We start from the raw sequence: 20,280 nt of genomic DNA on the forward strand, positions 1-20,280 counted from the left end.
TTTCTGTATTTCAGTAGTTGGGCACACGAAATGTATTTTCCTCTTTTATTTTATTAACAACCCAACTGGAAGAGTTTTCATGGTGGTTCGTGTTGCAAATCAAGATGTTTGTGGTTCATCTCATTGCCTCTTTCTTCTCCAAACTCCAGGAGGATCCCACAAAGATGGTAAGTGCTTCACCACGACATAAACTAAACTTTTGTTGCAGCAGCAGTAATTCTCTGCATTAAAGAGACTACCTCTACAGACGAGGTATTATGCGATTGCCAATGATTGCTGTCAGATGTTCAAACTGAAATGCAATTTACAAACATAACCAAACCTTTTTTTTTTTAAATACAGAATTTGCTAAACTGCCATGCAAAAAAAGTATTTATGGCCTTGATTCTGACATAATTACTGAAAAAAATTGTATATGGAAATCATGGCAAGTTCAACCAAAAGATTTATTAGACTTCAGTTTTGTTATTAGGAAAAGTTAAATGTGTACTTATTGTACTAATGTAGTCCTGCACCATTCAGTCTAGGACATTGATAATTAATACAAAAAGACAAATCATGACATTTATGATCTTATCCAAAAGAAAAGGCAGCAGTCTGCTCTGTAATAAGATAATCATGGTGTTATCATTCATTATTGTGTCACCATTCATCTCTCCTGAGCAATGATTAACGTCTTTCCCTGGCAGTGTCGCTATACTCCTCTAAGTGCAGATTGGATCAACACACACTCAGGGACAAAGTATTGACACACTCATGGAACACTGCACACATCCACACTCACACACAAAAACTGTGACTTTACCCCCTTAACATGACACAACCGTTATAGATTGGCTGAGTATGCAGGTGGGACTGTGCGTGGAAAGGCTTTTTTGTTGTTGTCATTTCTTCAGAAGATTGGCAGATTTTCTTTCTTTGAATTTTTTTTTTTAAACACTATATTCCTCCACCACGTGTGGCAAAAAAGTCCATAGTCTCCTGTTTCCTCCACATTCAAGTGACACTCCTTGGATCAAGTCACCACAAAATGACCTTTAAGCTTTTGATACAAGCGTTAATTTGAGTTGAGCACATGCTGCAAACAAAACGTGTGACATTATAAAGATAAAAGAAACCAGTGTATTTACTGATAATGGTTAACGCTCCCCATCAAGACCTTCACCACAAATATATACAAAATGTATATAATAAATAACATTGAGTGAGTGTGACGTTGCTCCTCTTTGTTTATTACTTTGTTGGCAAGATAGAAAACAGAATAAATCTATAATTTCTCTTTGCTTCTGTTTGCTTCATTTTTAGGCTGACAGGTTTCTGCACGCCATGCATCTCCATGACGACCAGTTAAGTGACATCTCAACACGTTTCCAAGCTGAAATGAAGAAGGGGCTTTCGGTGGAAAGCAACGCCGCAGCAGCGGTGAAGATGCTGCCAACACACGTCCGCTCTACTCCTGATGGATCGGGTAAATTACATCAATGGTTTCCATACTTTTTCCAAGTTATTTTTAAGGTCAATGCATTCTGAAGAAACATATAATACATACACATTGCAATACAGATCATACCTTTTTGGTATCTCTCCTCCACTGCTGCAGAGAAAGGACAGTTTCTGGTGTTGGATCTGGGAGGATCCAGGTTTAAGGTGCTCCAAGTTAAAGTGAGAGAGGGCATGGGCATTAAGAGGGGAGGAGTGGAGATGGTGGAGAAGAGCTATCCCCTACCCAAAGAGCTACACATCGGGAGTGGAACAGAGGTACGGGGAACATGGACAATAAAATGCAAAAATCAAGGGAAAGTGGGATTCTAGAGGGAACACAAAAGGCATAGGAGCTGCACAAATGTGAAGAGTTTTGGACAAGGATGGGAGCAGCAATAGATAGGAAACATATTTTCAACCTACTTCTTCTTGACTGTCTTCTTGTCTTCTCTACCTCTCGGTCGGACTCTCTCTAGCTATTTGACCATGTGTCAGAGTCTCTGAAGGACTTTCTGCATGAGAAGAACATCAGTTTGGAGAAGAAACATCCTCTAGCCTTTACCTTCTCTTTCCCTTGTGAACAATCCACCTTAAATCAGGTAATGACACTCGACATCCATCTGGTTTTCATGGTCATCACCTGCAGTGTATGTTACTTTTCACTATTATTGTATTAATTTTTCTGTAGGGGTTATTGTTAAACTGGAGTAAGAACTTTAGGGCTCGAGGCCTTCAGGGTAAAGATGTGGTCCAGGCCCTCAGAGGGGCTATCGACAGAACTGGGGTAAGACGCCTGTATTCACGACAGTATACATCTGTACATGACCCATAAACTATTTTTCATTTATAAGACAGGCCATTAAAGGTACTGAGACATGGCTTTTGATGAGAAGTTCATTCTTCTGAATATCTTACCCACTTTCATCACTTAGACACGACTGCACTTCTTCTGAAGCACTTCATTCGGTATATAAACTGTACTGTGGTGGATGTTACCTTATGACCCCTCACACTGCAGGGTATGGATGTAGAGGTGTTAGCCATGGTTAATGACACCGTAGCAACTATGATGACCTGCGGTTTTGATGACCAGTACTGTGAAGTCGGACTCATCGTTGGTGAGTATTCATCTTTAGAGTAGATTTCATCAGATTCATACAATTCACTCAAGGTTGTCGGAATAAACCGGTATTGACAGTAACAGTGATATTTAGAAATGAAATATTGATATAATGGTAATAATACATGTAAATGACATGTAAATGATAGTGACATGTAAATGATCCACCACTCAATCAGACTTTTGCACAAACAATTACCACCAATTCTGTTGCATGTCAATAAGTATATTGTATGTAATGGTTACAGGCTCTATCTCCAACTCCCTACACTCATAATGTATGTGTTATTTGTGTGTTTGTTTGTTTGTGCCATATAAACAGCTATTGTAATGTTTCATCTTTATCTTTGTGTCATTTGTGTCTTCCACAATTATGCTCTCTGTGTATGTACTCTACACAGGGAGGGACAAAAAAGGAACACTGTACAAAATAATGCAGTCCAAGCAAACACCAGTTTTAAAACTATTACAATTTAGCTGAGATATTCCGAAAGACCATACGCATTAGAATGCATATTTACTTTGCAGTTAACATATTTAGGCATGCTATGATGAAATAATAAATGTGTTTAAAAATGTTGTCTCACCTGTAGTTAAACTGCTGCTCCCTCTAGTGTACCACTGTATTAATGCATGTGAGAGGGACTGTTTTGTGTGAATGGTTTTGTGCTGTACATTATAGTTAGATTAGGATTAACAACTTGTTGTGTGTGTAATGTAACCAGAGCAGGTTTGTTTGAATAGCATGAACATGGATGTCCTGTTTGTTTGTGTGTAGGTACGGGCACCAATGCGTGCTACATGGAGGAGCTGCGTCACGTCGACCTGGTGGAGGGAGACGAGGGCAGGATGTGTGTGAACACGGAGTGGGGAGCCTTCGGAGACGACGGGGCGCTGAAGGATTACATCACTGAGTTTGACAGGGATGTGGACGCGGCCTCCAACAACCCTGGAAAACAAATGTGAGAAGAGCAGCTGTGCCTTCTCTCATGATATGACACGTTATATGGCACAGCATGATTGACACCATATCAACATTAAACCCTTCTGTTCCTTTTTTCCTACTTGTAGCCTGGAGAAGATGGTCAGTGGGATGTATCTGGGTGAGTTAGTGAGGCTGGTTGTATTAAAGATGGCTAAACTCAGACTGCTGTTTAATGGACACGTGACTGATGCCCTGAGGACTAAAGGGACAATAACCACTGAACATGTAGCAGCCATGGAGGAGTAAGTTATCTTTCTGTATGTCTGCCTGTCTGTGTCCCACTCTTTCTGTGTAAAACCAAAAGATTACATTCACGTCTGTCTAATTCAGGTACAAAAATGGTCTGATGAACACCAGAAACATTCTCATGGATCTTGATTTGACCCCAACACCTGATGACTGTGTTGCTGTTCAACATGTCAGCACCATAGTATCCTTCAGGTCCTCAAATCTGGTGGCTGCAGGACTTGCTGCCATCTTGACTCGAATTAAGCAAAACAGGAATTTGAGGACATTAAGGATCACTGTCGGTGTGGATGGAACTGTGTACAAGATGCATCCACAGTAGGTCCTTTTTTAAATATTCACCAAAATTGTCTATATGCACATCATGGAGATACAGTACCTTAAATTATTCTCCTCACTAGTCACATTCTAATAGCAGATTACTTGAAATATAATCGGTCACATTGTTATGACCTGTAAAAATAAATATGTAGGTATCTAAATTAAAATATAACTAGAAAATTGTACTTCCTTGATTCTTGTTGTTCTGAGTTTGTACTCAGAACTCAGTACTCATATGAATGCACTTATTGTAAGTTGCTTTTTGATAAAAGCGTCAGCTAAATGAAATATAATGTAATGTAAAAATGCAAGATTAGCCATGAACAGACACAGAGGTGCTCACTCACTCACTCACTCGTTGGATTTACAATACTAGTGATGTCATTGTAGCTGCTACAGATTACCAAGAGCGATTAAACATTAGACTCCTTCCATTTCAGGTATCCTAAACGTCTCCATGAAGTAGTGCAGCGGCTGCTCCCTGAGTGCCATGTCAGGTTTGTCCTCTCAGACAGCGGCAGCAGCAAAGGAGCTGCTTTGGTTTCAGCAGTCGCCCAACGACTGGCATCCCGAAGGCAACAGGTTCGGATGTTGTGTGTGTTTTCTGTAGTGTATGTATTTTGTGTCTTTGCAAGTGTACACATTGAATCCTAATGAATGCTATCATATCTGGGATATAAAGTATCTCTTCCATGTATCGCAGGTGGATGTGATGCTGTCACCCTTCAGACTGAGCCAAGAGCAGCTCCAATTGGTGAAGACCAGGATGAGGATGGGGCTTGAATCAGGGCTGAAGAGCAAAGGCCCCTCTGCTATCAAGATGCTGCCTTCTTTTGTTTACCGTACACCTGATGGCACAGGTCAGAACCCAAAATTAAGCACACAATGAACAATTAAAAGTTGTTTAAAGTTTTTGACTTGAATGCCCATGAAAAAATGTATTTGAATGTAAAACCAGATCATCAGTAAGCTAAGCTAATTATTTGTGTTTTTCAGAGCATGGAAAGTACCTTGCCTTGGATCTGGGAGCAACACACTTCAGAGCGTTGTTGGTGAATTTAAAACAAGGTCTGCAACAGAACTCACGACTTTACCACAAGATCTACCCCATACCACTGGAGATAATGCAGGGAAGTGGAGAGGAGGTAGGCCATTTTGTTGTTGTGTTAGTACTAAATAATCCAGACAGAAGGACTGGCAGTGGTAGGTAGAAAGATACCATGAAACTGGGGCTTAGCCAGTGTAATACTGGTGATGAGAAAAATATTGAATTACTGTGCAAAGAAACACATTTCACACAATTTGACACATCTGATGAAAAGTCCACAATAGTTTTTAAATAAAAAACATTCTTTCTCTCTCCGTCTCTAGTTGTTTGATCTTATAGCGCAGTGTGTAAGTGACTTCCTGGACTACATGGGGATGAAGAATGCTCGTCTTCCTGCATGCTTCGTCTTCTCTTTCCCCTGCGAGCAGACAGCTATTGACACGGTCAGTGTGGACATAAGAGAGTAATTTAATAGCTTTTCAAATCTGTTTTTGTTTTCTGAAAGATACACAATTAAAGACACTAAAAGGAGAAATATCCATTTTGTAACCTTTTTCAACCTTTGTATGTTGCTTAGGGCACATTGGTGAGCTGGACCAAAGGCTTCAATGCCACAGACTGTGAAGGACATGATGTTGTCAGCATGCTAAGGGAAGCCATCAAGAGACGTAATGTAAGAAACAACCATCCATCCATCTATTAGCTTCAGCTTATCCAGGTCCGGGTCGCAACCAGATCATGAATAATTATGATCTGGGTTTTGTCAGATGACGTGACAGATTAATTCTGCAATCTTTCCTATTCGTACATGTTTGTTTATGTAAGATGCACGAAACTTCATCACGAAATAATTAAAATTATGATGAGAAATTAAGTCTAGACTATATTCATATATACTGTAGGGCAGTGTTTTTTTTAAAACTTTTTTCCTGGGGACCCACTTTTTAAACAGCACAGCATTGCAACCCAATTTACCAGGCCTTATTTATAATGTTTGTGTCTCATCAGTAAATCAAGCAGACTGTGCATTAGCCTTTCATATTAGATTCAATGTTATAAGTAGGCTACAGTTATCAGAACCATGCAAACATTCAGGCTCCTTCATATGGCTCAAAGGTGTACTGCAGATATACATGTTAAATAAAAGTATTTTATAAAATAAATTTTGCTAATTTATTTGGCAACCCTAATAAAATCTCTGTGCCAGTCTGTGGGTCCCGACCCAGTTACAGTACATGTAATGGATGGAGTCATGTACTAAATGCCAGTCCCTGTATACTGCTTGTGTGTGTTAGTGTATACACCTGCATGTTTGTACAAATTTGTCAAAGTAAATTTTACTTAAATTGAAAAAAAGTATAAAATATATAACATTTGGTCACAGTCTAAATAAAGTCATGGTGGTGGAAACGGAACTTAAGGAACCGTATGGGCGTGGTCACGCTGTTTTACTCCAATAGATTTCTTTCTGGATATTTTATCCTATACACTCTACTGGCTACGGATAGTAATTAGACTCCAAAATTATGAAATATTACTCCTTTAGAGGAAAATAATAGTAAAAAAAAATTACTTCCCCGTTTTTCCTGTGTACCTATAGGAGTTTGACTTGGATATCGCAGCAGTAGTCAATGACACAGTGGTGACCATGATGAGCTGTGCCTATGAAGACACTCTGTGTGAAATTGGACTGATTGCTGGTATGTAGCCTTGAGAAAGTTTACATTCTTTACAAAGTGATGGTATTTTGACTAGTTGTCAGTCACTTAGTGTGCATTTTCAGTCTTCGGTGTTTGTATTCCAGTTAAGACTCTAAAATGTTATGATTGTGGTCAGTCTTGTAGTTATAATGGTTAAGATAGAAAGACACAAGTACTCAAAATGCACGTTAGTGCGTGTTGCTAAGCACACTGGATTTTTCCCCAAGCACAAGCTACTGACATGACAAACATTTTTCTGAATATTGGAATTGTAATGTTTTGTATATTTCAAATGTGACTCTGTTTCACAGGAACTGGCACTAATGTTTGTTACATGGAGGAGCTGAAGAACATTGAGAAGAATGAAGAAAAGACAGGAAAAATGGAAAGAGGAGAGGGGGCGCCTGAAGAGGAGGATAAGGTCGAAGAAGTCTTATAAACGCTCACAGTGTTTAGTTTGTCAGTGAGCTGTAGTGATGTTAAATTATTCTTTAGATGATAACCCACATATTTAACCCCCTCATTTGTTTCTGCTCTCAGCAGGATGATGGGAGAGAAAGAGAGAGAAGGGAGGTACCAAAGATGTGTATAAATACAGAGTGGGGGGGTTTGGGGGACGATGGCTCTCTTGATGACATCATCACACCTTACGACATTGAGGTTGACCAAAACTCACTGCACCCTGAAAAACAAAGGTTAGAAACACTCGCCGTGTATGTGTGTGTTGACCTGTTGATGCTCCATGCTTGGTCATCAAATGTACACGTATTGAATTTGATGTATTATTGTTTGATCAATGTCATAGGATGTCATAGGATTTCAGGACAGTAACTTATGTATGTCTTTGCATATATACGAGGATATTCTCATACCAAATGTACATTTGTTCTTAAAGTTTCTGTTCATGTGGTTGTGCCTATGTGTTTATGCCATATATTACTTGCATAATTTTCTGAATACTGTATGTGTCTCATGCTTCAATGATTATATGTGTTTTCAATTAAACTGTTTGGAAACTCGGTGAGATGGTCACATGGTTTATGTGGATCTAACGATTTGTGTCTTTGTGATTATGCAGGTTTGAAAAGCTGACGAGTGGGATGTATTTAGGAGAAGTTGTTCGTCAGGTATTATTGGATTTAACCAAAGGAGGTTTGCTCTTTAGAGGACACGTCACTGAAGCTTTAAAAACACCTGGAATATTCCAAACCAAATACCTGTCACAAATTGAGCGGTAGGGGAAACTGTGTGTGTATTTATATACATACTTTTATACTTCTTTTTTTTAGGTGTGTATGACTGTACATTTGGGTTGTATTTTCCTGTAACGTTTGTAACAGTGCTGTCTCCCCCTAGTGACCGCCTGGCTCTACTGCAGGTCAGATCTGCTCTCCAACAGCTGGGGCTTGACAGCACCTGTGATGACAGCATTATTGTCAAAGAGGTAGAAGACAAAAAACGAATGAGCAACACTATGTCACGGTTCTTGATGAACAGCTGTTCAGTGTAGTTTAGACCTAAATGCAATGTAGCCGTCATTAGTATTATGTTAAACTTACCTTTGAAACCAGAAAGAAAATTATAAATATAATATCATCTTTTGCAACTCTTTGACCGAATTATATTATGTCTCAAATGCCAGAGAGACGTTAAGAATTTCAAGTTTTAGACTCAAGAAACCATGTTTTCTGTTGCAACATAATTTTAGGATTGAGTATGATTTATTTTTAATGGTTCAGAAGCGATGTGATATTATCTGGCTCAAACTGTGGCACCAACAGTCTGTTAAGTGTTGCAGTCATGATAAAGGGTTTCCTTGTTATACAGGTATGTGGGGCAGTGTCACGTCGTGCAGCTCAGCTGTGTGGGGCAGGAATGGCGGCTTTGGTCGATAAGATCAGAGAGAACCGGGGACTGGACCATCTGAACATCACCATCGGAGTGGACGGGACACTCTACAAACTACATCCACAGTGAGTTATTTTTATTTGTAATAGTTATGGTGTGCTACAGGAACAAAACTATAATTTAATGATAAAAAAGTCCTCTTTTATTTTGCTTCTTAAAAATTATTTATTATAAAATAAATAGTTTTTTCTTCTTCTATTGCTGTTTCTAGTTTCTCCCGCATCCTCCAAGAGACTGCCAGAGTTTTGGCTCCTCAGTGTAACATGACCTTCTTGCCATCAGAAGAAGGCAGCGGGAAGGGTGCCGCCCTTATTACAGCTTTTGCCAGACAGAAGCTGGAGAAGTAACTGAAAAGAAAGTTCTCCAACAGCTTCGGTTCACTTAACTGCAAGGAGCCTCAAAACATAAAACATGCAGAGCTTTTTACTGCATGGGCCCTCCCAGGCTTCCCACCTATGAAAACAACCATTTGTTGTGCTGCCAAATGGAAAAAAATGGAAGCACTGTTGCCAGATTCAAATCTCATTCTTCAAATTTAAAGAACTGGATTACAATAAACAGATTTTTACAAAAGTTTGTCAACCAGAAAACTCTTATTTGTCCCTCAAACAGCCTTTGTTTTATTGAGAGCTGTGGACCACATCTACATTTCAAAACAAATGTGTGACTGGCCTAGCAAAAATATTTGATTTTTGAGAAATTTTTGGTATGCGAGAGCATCAAGCCAAAGCCCTCTACTTTCCAATAATCACCAAGTCAGCTGTGGTGTCACACCCACAGCTGCAGGGTCACGTGCCAGTGTTAGCTGTGCACTGATTAGACTCTCTACCTTTGATACCAGGACTCAGTACTTCATTTTAGAAGTACTCATATAAAACAATCACACCCTGCTAACTACTCAAGGTTAGCACTATCTGAGATGTTTTTTAAAAGGGATATAAACAGCTGTCATTATGTTCACCATGGTAACTGCAATATTAGAACGATAATAAGCTTCAGTTGTCAAAATGTGATCTGTACATGTGCTGTGATTCTCTGAAGAACTGAACAGTAAACTGCAGTAATTTAGTTAATACGCTCTTCAGTTCTTTTCTTTCACTGTTTTAATTAAAAAATGGTGTGTTGTACAAAGACTGTGACTGTATGTGTGTGTGTGTGTGTGTGTGTGTGTGTGTGTGTGTGTGTGTGTGTGTGTGTGTGTGTGTGTGTGTGTGTGTGTCTCTCTCTGCGTTAGTCAGCACTATTTCAGTATTGATAAAAGGCGGAAGGAGGATTGGAATGCCGCTGACCACATTTCCCAAAAGTTTTAAAACAACCAGCACTCTGTTCAGTCCTTCTGGACTGACTCTCTGTCCTTGTGATCGCCTGTCTGTCTTACTGTGCATCGGTGCCATTTTAGCCATACTGTCTGTCTGCTTTGTCTGTCTAACTGGATCCTTGCCCATTGTGTCTTTATTTGATCTGTCTGCATGGTATAGGCTGACATAGCAGTACAGACAGAAACATGGAGCAATGTTTTAGAAAAGTGATTTAACAATTCAACTGAAGATGTGTTTTCAGTGTTGCTGATACACTTTCAGTCTAAGGACCTATAGCATGTCTTTGTAAATGTAATAGTTAACACTACTAGTCAATTCATTTTGTATTGTGTTGCGTTATAATCTCCAACTACCGATTTGAGAAAACTGCATACTGGATACAATCCAATCCAATACAATGATCAGTGCAATGATTAGTGTATTTATGATAATCCATTCATGACAGATTAGATGATGTGTTGAAGATGAAGGCTGAAGAAAGCAGCAAGTGTGCAAGCAATACAGACAATAATGCAAAGCAAAACCAATGCATCTCGAAAGAAACTGATAAAAGTGATTATGGAAAGGAGGAAGGAAATGTATTGAACAAGGGTGCGTGCTAACATGAGTGAAACAGTAGCTAATCTGTCAGGGATTAACATGTTACAATGCTACCAGTTGAGGGCTACGACAACACACACGCACGCACGCACGCACACACACACACACACACACACACACACACACACACACACAGCAAGGTAATCCCTTACTGTCCTAGTAATGACCTAGTAGCTTCAAAGTTAAACCACACGTGCACAAACTCTGCAGCTTCAATGCAGCAAACACAGCTGGGCCGCTGAATCTGCAGTTTGTGAAGCACAGCAGAGTGAAGTGACTGATACAGGAGCTGGCACGTTCTGTACTCTGTCTCCTTTAATGTCTCTTTCTATCTTTTTTTCACCATTTCGTCCTATACAAACTACCTCTTTTTTCGTGTTAACTGTACACAAATACTGTACATCCCTTTATAATTTGAGCTTTTATTTTATTTCTAATAACCTCAAATTCTGCCCGCATCTTTCAGTCTTCCTGAATGAGCATTCCTCAGGGGGCAAGGTGTGTGAGGCTATTATACATACTTGTATTATACTTTGTTTGTTTGTGTGTGTGTGCATGTGTTCATGACTGTGTCTATGTGGGTTTGTCTCCCCTGTATGCTAACAATAAGACCTTTGACACACACAAGCCCACACAAACACAGAAATGGTCACAAGTTGAGAGGCTGGTTCTTCAGGACCCACACAAGGTCGGACTCGAGTCCTTTTCTGAAGGGATTGTACTCTGTTTTGTAAAACTCAGTTTGTTTTCAGGGAGCTCAGACTTAAATTTTTATTTTACACCCATTTGTTGTCTTCAAAGATAGAATGAATCAAAGATCTTAACCTCTATATGGAGTGGACCGTGAGAAAATGAGACACCACAACGCCCCAAAACATCATTGTGGTGACAACTGTTGGATGCTGGCTCTACTTGATCATGGGAAACCTTTATCAATTAAGGTAATTTAATTAATCGAGATAATATAGTAATATGGAGTGACTAACACTGCTGTTATTATATGTAATGAGTCTGTAGAAGAAGGCTAGAAAAATACTCTGAAAATGGATGATGAAGTGAAGAAGAAGGAGGAGGCAAAGCACAAACCTGTAGGTAAACTTCAACTGGAGAGCTTGTAAATGTTGTGTGTGATGTATACACCAGGAGCTGCAAGAATAAGGCTAAGAGAATCATTAAGAATCCCAAGCACCTAAATAACAGCCTATTCTCCCAGCTTGGGAAGAAGGTACCAGATACACCAAGCGAACACTGAGAAGCTCAAGAAGAGCTTCTACCCGGCCTACAGGTCATAAATGAGGTCACTACCTAAGACTGAAAGAATCTGAGCAAAGAGTTTACTAACAGCACAGATCTAGGGTTTGCTGCTCTATTCTTTCTCACAAGACAGAAATACCAAAAATAAATAAATCTGCACCAGAAACAATATCTGGTATATTGAGCCATTAGACATTGTAGATTTGGGTTACCTTTGGATGTGACATTGATTTACCGTGGACTGTAAGCACGTGAAACTATGTAAGTTCAGTCAGTGCTGCTTCAATAGTTGACAAAAACACCTTTTAAGCTTTAAAAAGCCTCCTGAAAGAAATTGACAATATTCTTACTTTTATTTAAACCTCATTTGTTTTCTTCTCTTTCCATAATTAATACAGTAGTCCAAGTCAGTTAATTACACATACACACAGAGCAAGGTTTGGCTTTGTCCTGGCCTCTCACTTTGACGTACTGCTGCCCTTTAGATAAGGCATTAAGATGGAATTGACTCCACATCCGACATACAAAGTGTATCAAGGAATAAAGCTCATATCTGTCTGTGGTTGTTCTCTGGAGAGGCCAGACAACAGCCAGCTGTTGCTGCAATAATGACGTCATGTCTGGACCAGATAAAGTGTCTGTCTGATGGGTTTACTCTGTGAATGGTGGAGGGAGTAAGTGAGTGATGGCTTTCTTTCTCTCTGAATTATAGAAAAGCTGCAATCCATCATCAACAAGGTTCTGATTTTGGATGACTCTGCACCTCTAAGAGGCAGAAAGACAAATGAAAAGTAGTCAAAGTATGATTTTATTGTCAACATTATTATTATTATGCACATTATAATTTATAATAAGCCGAACATGTCTTATTCAGATTTGATCCAAAACCCAACACACTTTAAACTTCTGTTCACACTTTGGCCCCAGTATGAAATAAAGAACCCCTGTCTTCATACAGACAGCAGACAATAAAGCCAGAAGAGTTGCCAGACATAGTGTAGGCATCGATTCAAGTGTCGATGACCCTCCCCGACATTAAACATACTGCAACAGCAGCAAGATGCTCCCTGACCTCCCTCCCCACTGTTACGCTCCAAAACTGTTCCAGTGCTGTGTATAAGACCTTTTCTTTCACCTTTCATCTAACGCAGTGATTCTCAAACTGTGGGGTGCGACCCTCTAGTGGGGCGCACAGGTATTACAGGTGGGGCGCGGTGGGGAGATGCCGATTTTTTTTTCTTCTTTAAAAAAAATGAAAAATATATATTTTTTATAATCCTTTATTAATCACACAGTGGGGAAACTACTCTCTGCATTTTACCCATCCTTAGTAATGAAGGAGCAGTGGGCTGTTCCTTCCCCATGAGCTACATGAGAACTTTACATAGTACAAAAGTACAAAGTACACGGACATAAAACGTCATTGATAAATACATGGCGAAATGCCTGTACTTTCTTGAAAATGTTTATGTTACGGCGTTAACAAATGGGGATCACCGATTTTGCTGTTTTGCCAAAACAAAAACAGCAATAAAGCCTATCTTACAGAGATCGGCTTTTTGTTGGGGCGGTGGGGACATTTTTCCTCCTCCAAAGTGGGGCGTGTCAAAAAAAGTTTAAGAACCACTGATCTAACGGCATGCAGCTTCCCTATGGAGATTCATAGATTTTATTCAGTTCTGGTTTTATTTTGAACAAAATATATGTTTTAATTTTTCAGTAGCAGACTGAATCAATCTTTTTTTTTTTTTTACAGTTTTAAATATTTTTTTCTCCAAAAGTTATTGCCCTTAATTTGGCTCCATACTTCCCCTCCTCTTCTCAGCAGAATGACTCTTCAGTGAAAAGCTATATAAGTGTTTCGACTACTATGATGACTGTGTGAGTCATTTACTCACGGACACACGCTGGATGGTCTGCAACTTTATCACTTCCTCGAAACAGTAAAACCCCAATTCTCTCCTTACTTCCTTCCCTATTTCTCCCTCTGTCCCTCCCCTCCCTATGTAGGCAGTCCCTCCCTCGTTCTTTCTTCCTCCTCCACCACAGTTTGCCTCCGAGGCGTCAGCGGGCCAGCCAATCACAGAAACGGCTACGCGCACTTGGTAACCAATGGTAACCAATGAACTTAGAGATAGTGGGCAGAGCTCAGTTTCTCTCGCTCTCTCTCGCTCTGCCTCCTGCAGCTAAACTTGCTGTCTCACTCATGCTTCCTAGCTCCACTCACATGCTCAGAGAAAGAAGAAGAGCCTTAGCCGCATGAAGAAGCTCTGTCTATTTTAAACCACACCGGATTGTACTCAGGATATTTGTATATCTCTCGCGACGCGCGACAGATTGTATGAACAATCTAAACCAGCACTTGAGCAGCTTTGTTTTACCTTTTAGTTTGAGTTTTTCTGCACATCTGACTGTAGGTGGCCGTGTGACAGACAGACAGACAGACAGAGAGGGAGCGTGTATGTGTGTGTTTTAGTGAGTCTCCATGTGTGTGAGAGAGAAATAGGACCAGGATGATTGCGGCCCAGCTACTAGCTTATTACTTCACTGAACTCAAGGATGATCAGGTTAAAAAGGTGAGTGCTTTCAGGTTCTTTTCTGGTTTTTTTTTAAATCATGTGTGTACGAGGAAGACTGTTTGGGATAAAAAGCTGAGATTGAGAGGAGAGCGTGTGTTTGTAGAGGTCATTGAGTTGACTCATACTGTCATCATCATAACTTTGCTGAAAGATTGGAGTTTTCGAGTGCAGTGCACATCAGAAGGTCTTTGTTATGTGATAAATGTCTTTAAGGAAGTGAATAAAACATAGAGCATGCCGGGAATGAGGTGCAGTGGTCATTTCACAATTCGTTTTTATTGTAAGATTGAAATTGAGCCGGCTCAGTGAGACGTGTCAAACTGCACAGGGGTGTGTGTGTGTGTGTGTGTGTGTGTGTGTGTGTGTGTGTGTGTGTGTGTGTGTGTGTGTGTGTGTTTGTGTAGTGAGATGTGTAGGAGACATGACTTACAGGTAGTTGCTGGGATGTGTCTGGGAGATGTGGCGAAGATAGAGGCATTGATGAAAGGACGGATGAGCCGAGAGAATAGAAGGTAGACATTTACAAGAAGGAGCAACGTTATTTTAGGGGTCACAGAGTTTCTTTCATGTTCTGGTTTAAATTATATACTCGCACTTATGTGTTTACCTTAAAAGAAAGAGAAAAGAGTGATTGGAGTACATATGAGAGAGAAAAGTCCCTAAAGTTAATTTTTGTAGCTTCTTTCAGTAGGTTTTAAAGTGGATTTGAATAATTAAAAAAATGTTCAAGGTGAAAGAGGAGAAGAGGGACACGAGTTGAGCGCCATGAATGTGTGTCTTTCATAACCTCTCAGCTGAGCAGCCTCCACTGTGCAACTTCTGGTGTAAAACTGACCGCTTGTGTGTGGAGCAAAGGAACTGAGCTTCTCCAGTCACTCAGACCACAACAGTTCACAGTACTTTTTTTGATTGAATGTGCCATTGCATATTGTTGCCATGCAACAAACACAGCTCCATCCTGTAAACAAATATTGTCCCATAAAATATAACTGAGTCAGAGGAAGTTAAAATACGGCCAGACCCATTTTTGTCATCTTATTTGTCCTTGTTAAGATATTTCCCTCCACTAGTTGTAATATCCTGAAATGTGTATTTAGTCCAAAGCCATGTCTCCACAAGTGCTATCAACATGACGCAAGGTCGCTCGCTGATGATGTATACATCATCATCAACAGTAAATTCTGCATCAAACGCTGATCTTTTCCCTGTTTCAAAGGAAATAGTTCACAGCCTCCTTCCTTCATGTCCCTCTCGGTCTGTAGCCACTTTTCCATCTGTATTCACAAAGTTGTGATTCCCAGATGTGTCAAATTTTTAATCTGTAAAGGTAAAATACATTTTTCAGCAACCAGGATCTGATGCAATGCAACACACCTCCCTCCCTCTTTACTCATGCTCTCTTCCTCTCACTGCCTCCCTAAAATAGGCCGGCTTTGAACCATGTGATCATAGATGACAGGAGGAAGGCTTATGCATGCATGCACGCATGCACTGTGCCAGGTGTGTAGCTATAGTGTAGCTTTTCAAATAAAATGTATGACCCACATTGTCTGTGTGTGGACCTTGATGTCAACTTATCTGGTTGTGAAACATACACACAGGATTTAAGCAACCACAAGTGAAAGTTTACACATAATTAATTTACTAATGTGGTTTCAGACAAACTGTGTGTAGCTGCAATCAGCTGAGTGTGTCCCCACTTCACTCAATCCACTGCAGTGTCCTTGACTGTACTCTTTAATACACTGTGGGCTGTTAGCGAGGGAGGGAGAGGGAGAGGGAGAGAGAGAGAGAGAGAGAGGGAGAGAGAGAGAGGGAGGGAAAGAGAGAGGGAGAGAGAGGGAGAGAGAGATATCCACATGGCAATGCTGTGTGCACAACATCGTACACGCGTACGTACACAATGGAGTCAGGTTTCAGTGCTTCCTTAAACCACCTCGCGGTGACTAGGAGAGCAAGGCATTGTTGAGAGGAGGAATGCAAACCGAAAAGAAAGGGAGAAGAAGAAAAGAGAGAGAGAGTGTGTGAGTCAGAATAACTGTGTCAGAGGTGTGTTGAGGGGAAAACATGGCCTATACAGATTCATGTGTACAGACTCGCACACCACAGAGGCCTCATGTCACCTTATCAGGAGATGTCACTCTTCTCAACATTAATGGAAAAAGTGAAAGTTCCTATTTTGGTTAAGGTTTAAGTATCCACAGCAGAGATCCGAGCTGTGAGATCAGATGATGCTCTGCTATAATAAAATGCTTACCTATGGTTTTCGGCTGCAGAGTGCTGAGTCATAGATGCTAATTTTTATTCTGCAGCAAGAATTGAGTCAGAGTTCTCGTAGGTTTTCTCATAGTTTAATTTGGAGAATTGTGGACAATGCCTGCTTTTAATCTGCCCCTGTGTAACCCAGCACCCCTGGTCAGCTAGTAGCACTTTGTAATTTAAGTAGACTAGCTAAAAATGCATTATCATTCAATTAGCTGATTTAAAAACACATTCAGAATTCAACATACAGTTTCCAACATATTAATTAATTACAATAAGCACTGTTGGCGCTATTAGAAAACACATCACATTAGAAGACACATCATTGAACACATAGGGGTTGGAGGGAGCTGGGTGAACTCAACCACAAGTACAGACTGCACAGAGCTGCAGACTAGAGTATTGATTCCCAATAGAATCCCCCGTACTGGCAAGCATTTCACATTACAGGGATGCATATCCAATTTGATTATCACAAATAAATAGAGGTGGCAACGTGTGTCAGTTCAGGACAATGCAAAGTTGGGAGAAAAGCCAGAGCTTTCTTATTTATTGTGGATCTCTATTCCTTATTTGGCCATAATTTAAAATTGTTATCACTTAAAACCCATCCATGAGAAGTTTGATGTGGACACTGCAGATATTTGTAGTGCAGTAGCTCCAACTCATACTCTACTCTGCTTTCATTTCCTCAGGTTGGACAGCTGCCCTTTGTGGAACAGACCCCATGCAAAACTGCAAATACAAATGCAACAGGCTCTGTGTTTGCAGTGTTAACCTGTTTGGTGACTTTTACCATAGGGCAGTGGTTCTCAAACTGTGGGGCGCGGAGGTATTTCAGGTGAGGGCGGGAGGGGGAGATGAAGATTCTTAATTTTTTTTTTTTTAAATCCTTTACATTTTTGAATACAGAACTTTGTTTGCATTGTTCTAACAAAGTGATTGCACATGCTATTAATTTGTCTGATGTAGCAATCTGGTTTACTTGAAAGGAATTTTCTTTATTCTATTATAAAAAGCCCGGATGGAGGAGTCACAAAAAGTTGAACCATTTTGTTACAATTTTATTGGGGCGGTGGGGCCCGAACATTTTTCTTCCTCCAAAGTGGGGAGTAAAGTGACAGAAAAAGTTTGAGAACCACTGCCATAGGGGCACAATGTCACATAAGGACAACTCAGCATACTTTAAAACTTCATCAACTCTATTCATCCAGTATTTAACAAGACCGAAGCAGTTTTTAAAATAGATACATTAGGATGCTATTAAAATCTGCTTGTTTAACATACATACATGTATATATTACAAATGGTATATTTTTGACCAAAATCCATTCTAAATTGTCATCAGAATAGTTCTCCTAAATACGATCACATTCTGAATGCATTTAGTGTGTGGTAGTGACAGGTAGAAGGTGCTGTATTTGTGTGCATCGCGAAAGAAAGAGAGTGGCGTAACATGTGGTTGTTTGAGTGTGTGTTTATGGAGCAATTTAACTAACAGACGCATGTCGTGTCATGAGGGTGAGGCTTTGACATCACCAACATGTCAGTGCTTGTCAAATATCTCTTCAAACCACCAATTCAACCTCACCTTCGGGTGGGTTGTGGATCGGTCCAGCAGGTTTACTATGTATTTTACTGACTCTATCAATGTGAGAGGTTACATTTTGGGTGGCCGTAGCTCAGGGGTTGTCGTCCTGCAACCACAAGGTAGCCGGTTCGATCCCCAGTCATGCCCGTTCGCATGTCGAAGTGTCCCTGAGCAAGACACTGAATCCCCAGTTGCTCCCCGGGCGCCTCACCAGGGGCAGCCCACTGCTCCCCAAAATACCAAGGATGGGTCAAATGCAGAGAATACATTTCCCCACTGTGGGACTAATAAGGGATTATTCCTATTTCGTCAGCTGTGGGCTCCTGTGTGACAAGAGTATGTACTAATGAGCTTTCATCCCAGAGGCAGACTTCACATTTAGCCAGAATATAGGGAATGTAACACATTAGCAGTTGGACAGTGCGGCTCACATGTATGTTCCTCTTTATCCTTGTTGACCCACAACTTGTTCATACTATTTAAACCTGACTACATTGTTAACAGCAGATCAATAATGTCTGTCTACATGTTAGATCATATTTAATGTATGATGAAGCTAAATGTAACCCTTACAATGACAGAAAAAACATGTGTTCATATCAAAACCTGAGTATATTTCAATGAATGCCTTTTATCTTTTCATTTTGAACAGATATCTTTTGTGACAACGAAATCCAAATGTGATTTTATGCTCAATGAAATATGAGGATTGTAATCTTTATGTCAGAAACACTATTTTGTTCTTTAGTGTCAGCACACATTTGATTAATGCTATCTATTTCTATGGTCAGTAGATGTTAAGTACACTCACACCCAAACTGGCATTGTCCTGAACTAGTTACCAAAGACCAGAGCTAGGAAACCAGTATAGGGAAATAATGTGTGACTCCCAAAACAGGAAATTATAACATTCCTATCTGATGTCCGTTACAATGAGTAATACTAGTAAATTGTCAGATGGTTGTCACAGATGCGTACAAACATTGTTTGTGTGTGAATAATGAGTCATGTGGACATGTTTGTGTGAACTATTATTTAATATATATCTCACATATTCTGGTCATTGTTAGGAAACTGATGATAACCCAGTTATGGGTTAACTTTTGCTCAACCTCACTGTGATTCTACAAAGCAAGTCGCAATGAACATGACATTTGACCAGAGTGAGTCTTTGTGTGTAACACTTGCGGATAAAGTAGGTCTTTGCTTCATTATAGAGTGTGATGCAACAATGGATTTCAACAGGATTGTTTAACATCCTGTTCCTGAAAGGCCAGACAGTTTACAGAGGGAGCAAGATATACAGTATATGCCAGAAGAGCTGATAATAACTTTAAGGCACACCTATTTTGTCTCTCTTGGCCTCATCGTTGTCATACACATAATAAAGTCACAAGGAAGGCTTTGATAACAGCACCGAGTGAGTGTCCTGTACTTCCTGGACTCGCTGTATGTCACACTGATGAAGCTCCGCTTTTCACTAGTTATTGACTGTGCAATATGACCACAGTATGAATCAAAGAACTGCACAGAGTTTCTTTGCACAACAGCAATATAAACATAGTGTTGTTTTGTTTTGTGGCTCGGCTTCATTTCTGGGTTAAGCAGAGCTGGGATCAATTAGTTCAGGAAGTGGATTAATGTCATGGATGACTAAAAACATTACGGATGGGGAGTTACTGTATTTTCTGCATCATCATGGTTACAGATAATAAATACTGTCATTACTAAAGGGTATAGTGGTGTGTGTGTATTGATTGATATGAATTATAGTATTGCTGTGGATACAGATTTCTGAGGATTTTTTTAAGATTAGGAACATTAATGGCTCTACTATTTTGTCTGATGTTTATTTTCAGATCGAT

At 40.0% G+C, this 20,280-nt stretch overlaps 1 protein-coding gene across 1 annotated transcript; it reads left to right on the forward strand.

The window, feature by feature from the left end:
- Positions 1–104: 104 nt before the first annotated feature.
- On the forward strand, positions 105–9,157 carry LOC306735973 (hexokinase HKDC1-like; the record flags this gene model as incomplete). Its single annotated transcript, XM_079217545.1, has 21 exons — positions 105–167; positions 1,306–1,468; positions 1,601–1,758; positions 1,959–2,081; positions 2,171–2,266; positions 2,501–2,600; positions 3,381–3,564; positions 3,674–3,829; positions 3,918–4,151; positions 4,595–4,736; positions 4,858–5,014; positions 5,151–5,299; positions 5,526–5,645; positions 5,780–5,875; positions 6,803–6,902; positions 7,214–7,323; positions 7,443–7,597; positions 7,981–8,136; positions 8,259–8,346; positions 8,730–8,875; positions 9,022–9,157. The coding sequence occupies 21 exons, from the start codon at positions 105–107 to the stop codon at positions 9,155–9,157; spliced, it is 2,832 nt and encodes a 943-aa protein (XP_079073671.1).
- Between the last annotated feature and the right edge of the window lie 11,123 nt (positions 9,158–20,280).

This window comes from Taurulus bubalis, assembly GCF_910589615.1.
Source record: "Taurulus bubalis genome assembly, chromosome: 4".
Lineage (NCBI taxonomy): Eukaryota > Metazoa > Chordata > Actinopteri > Perciformes > Cottidae > Taurulus > Taurulus bubalis.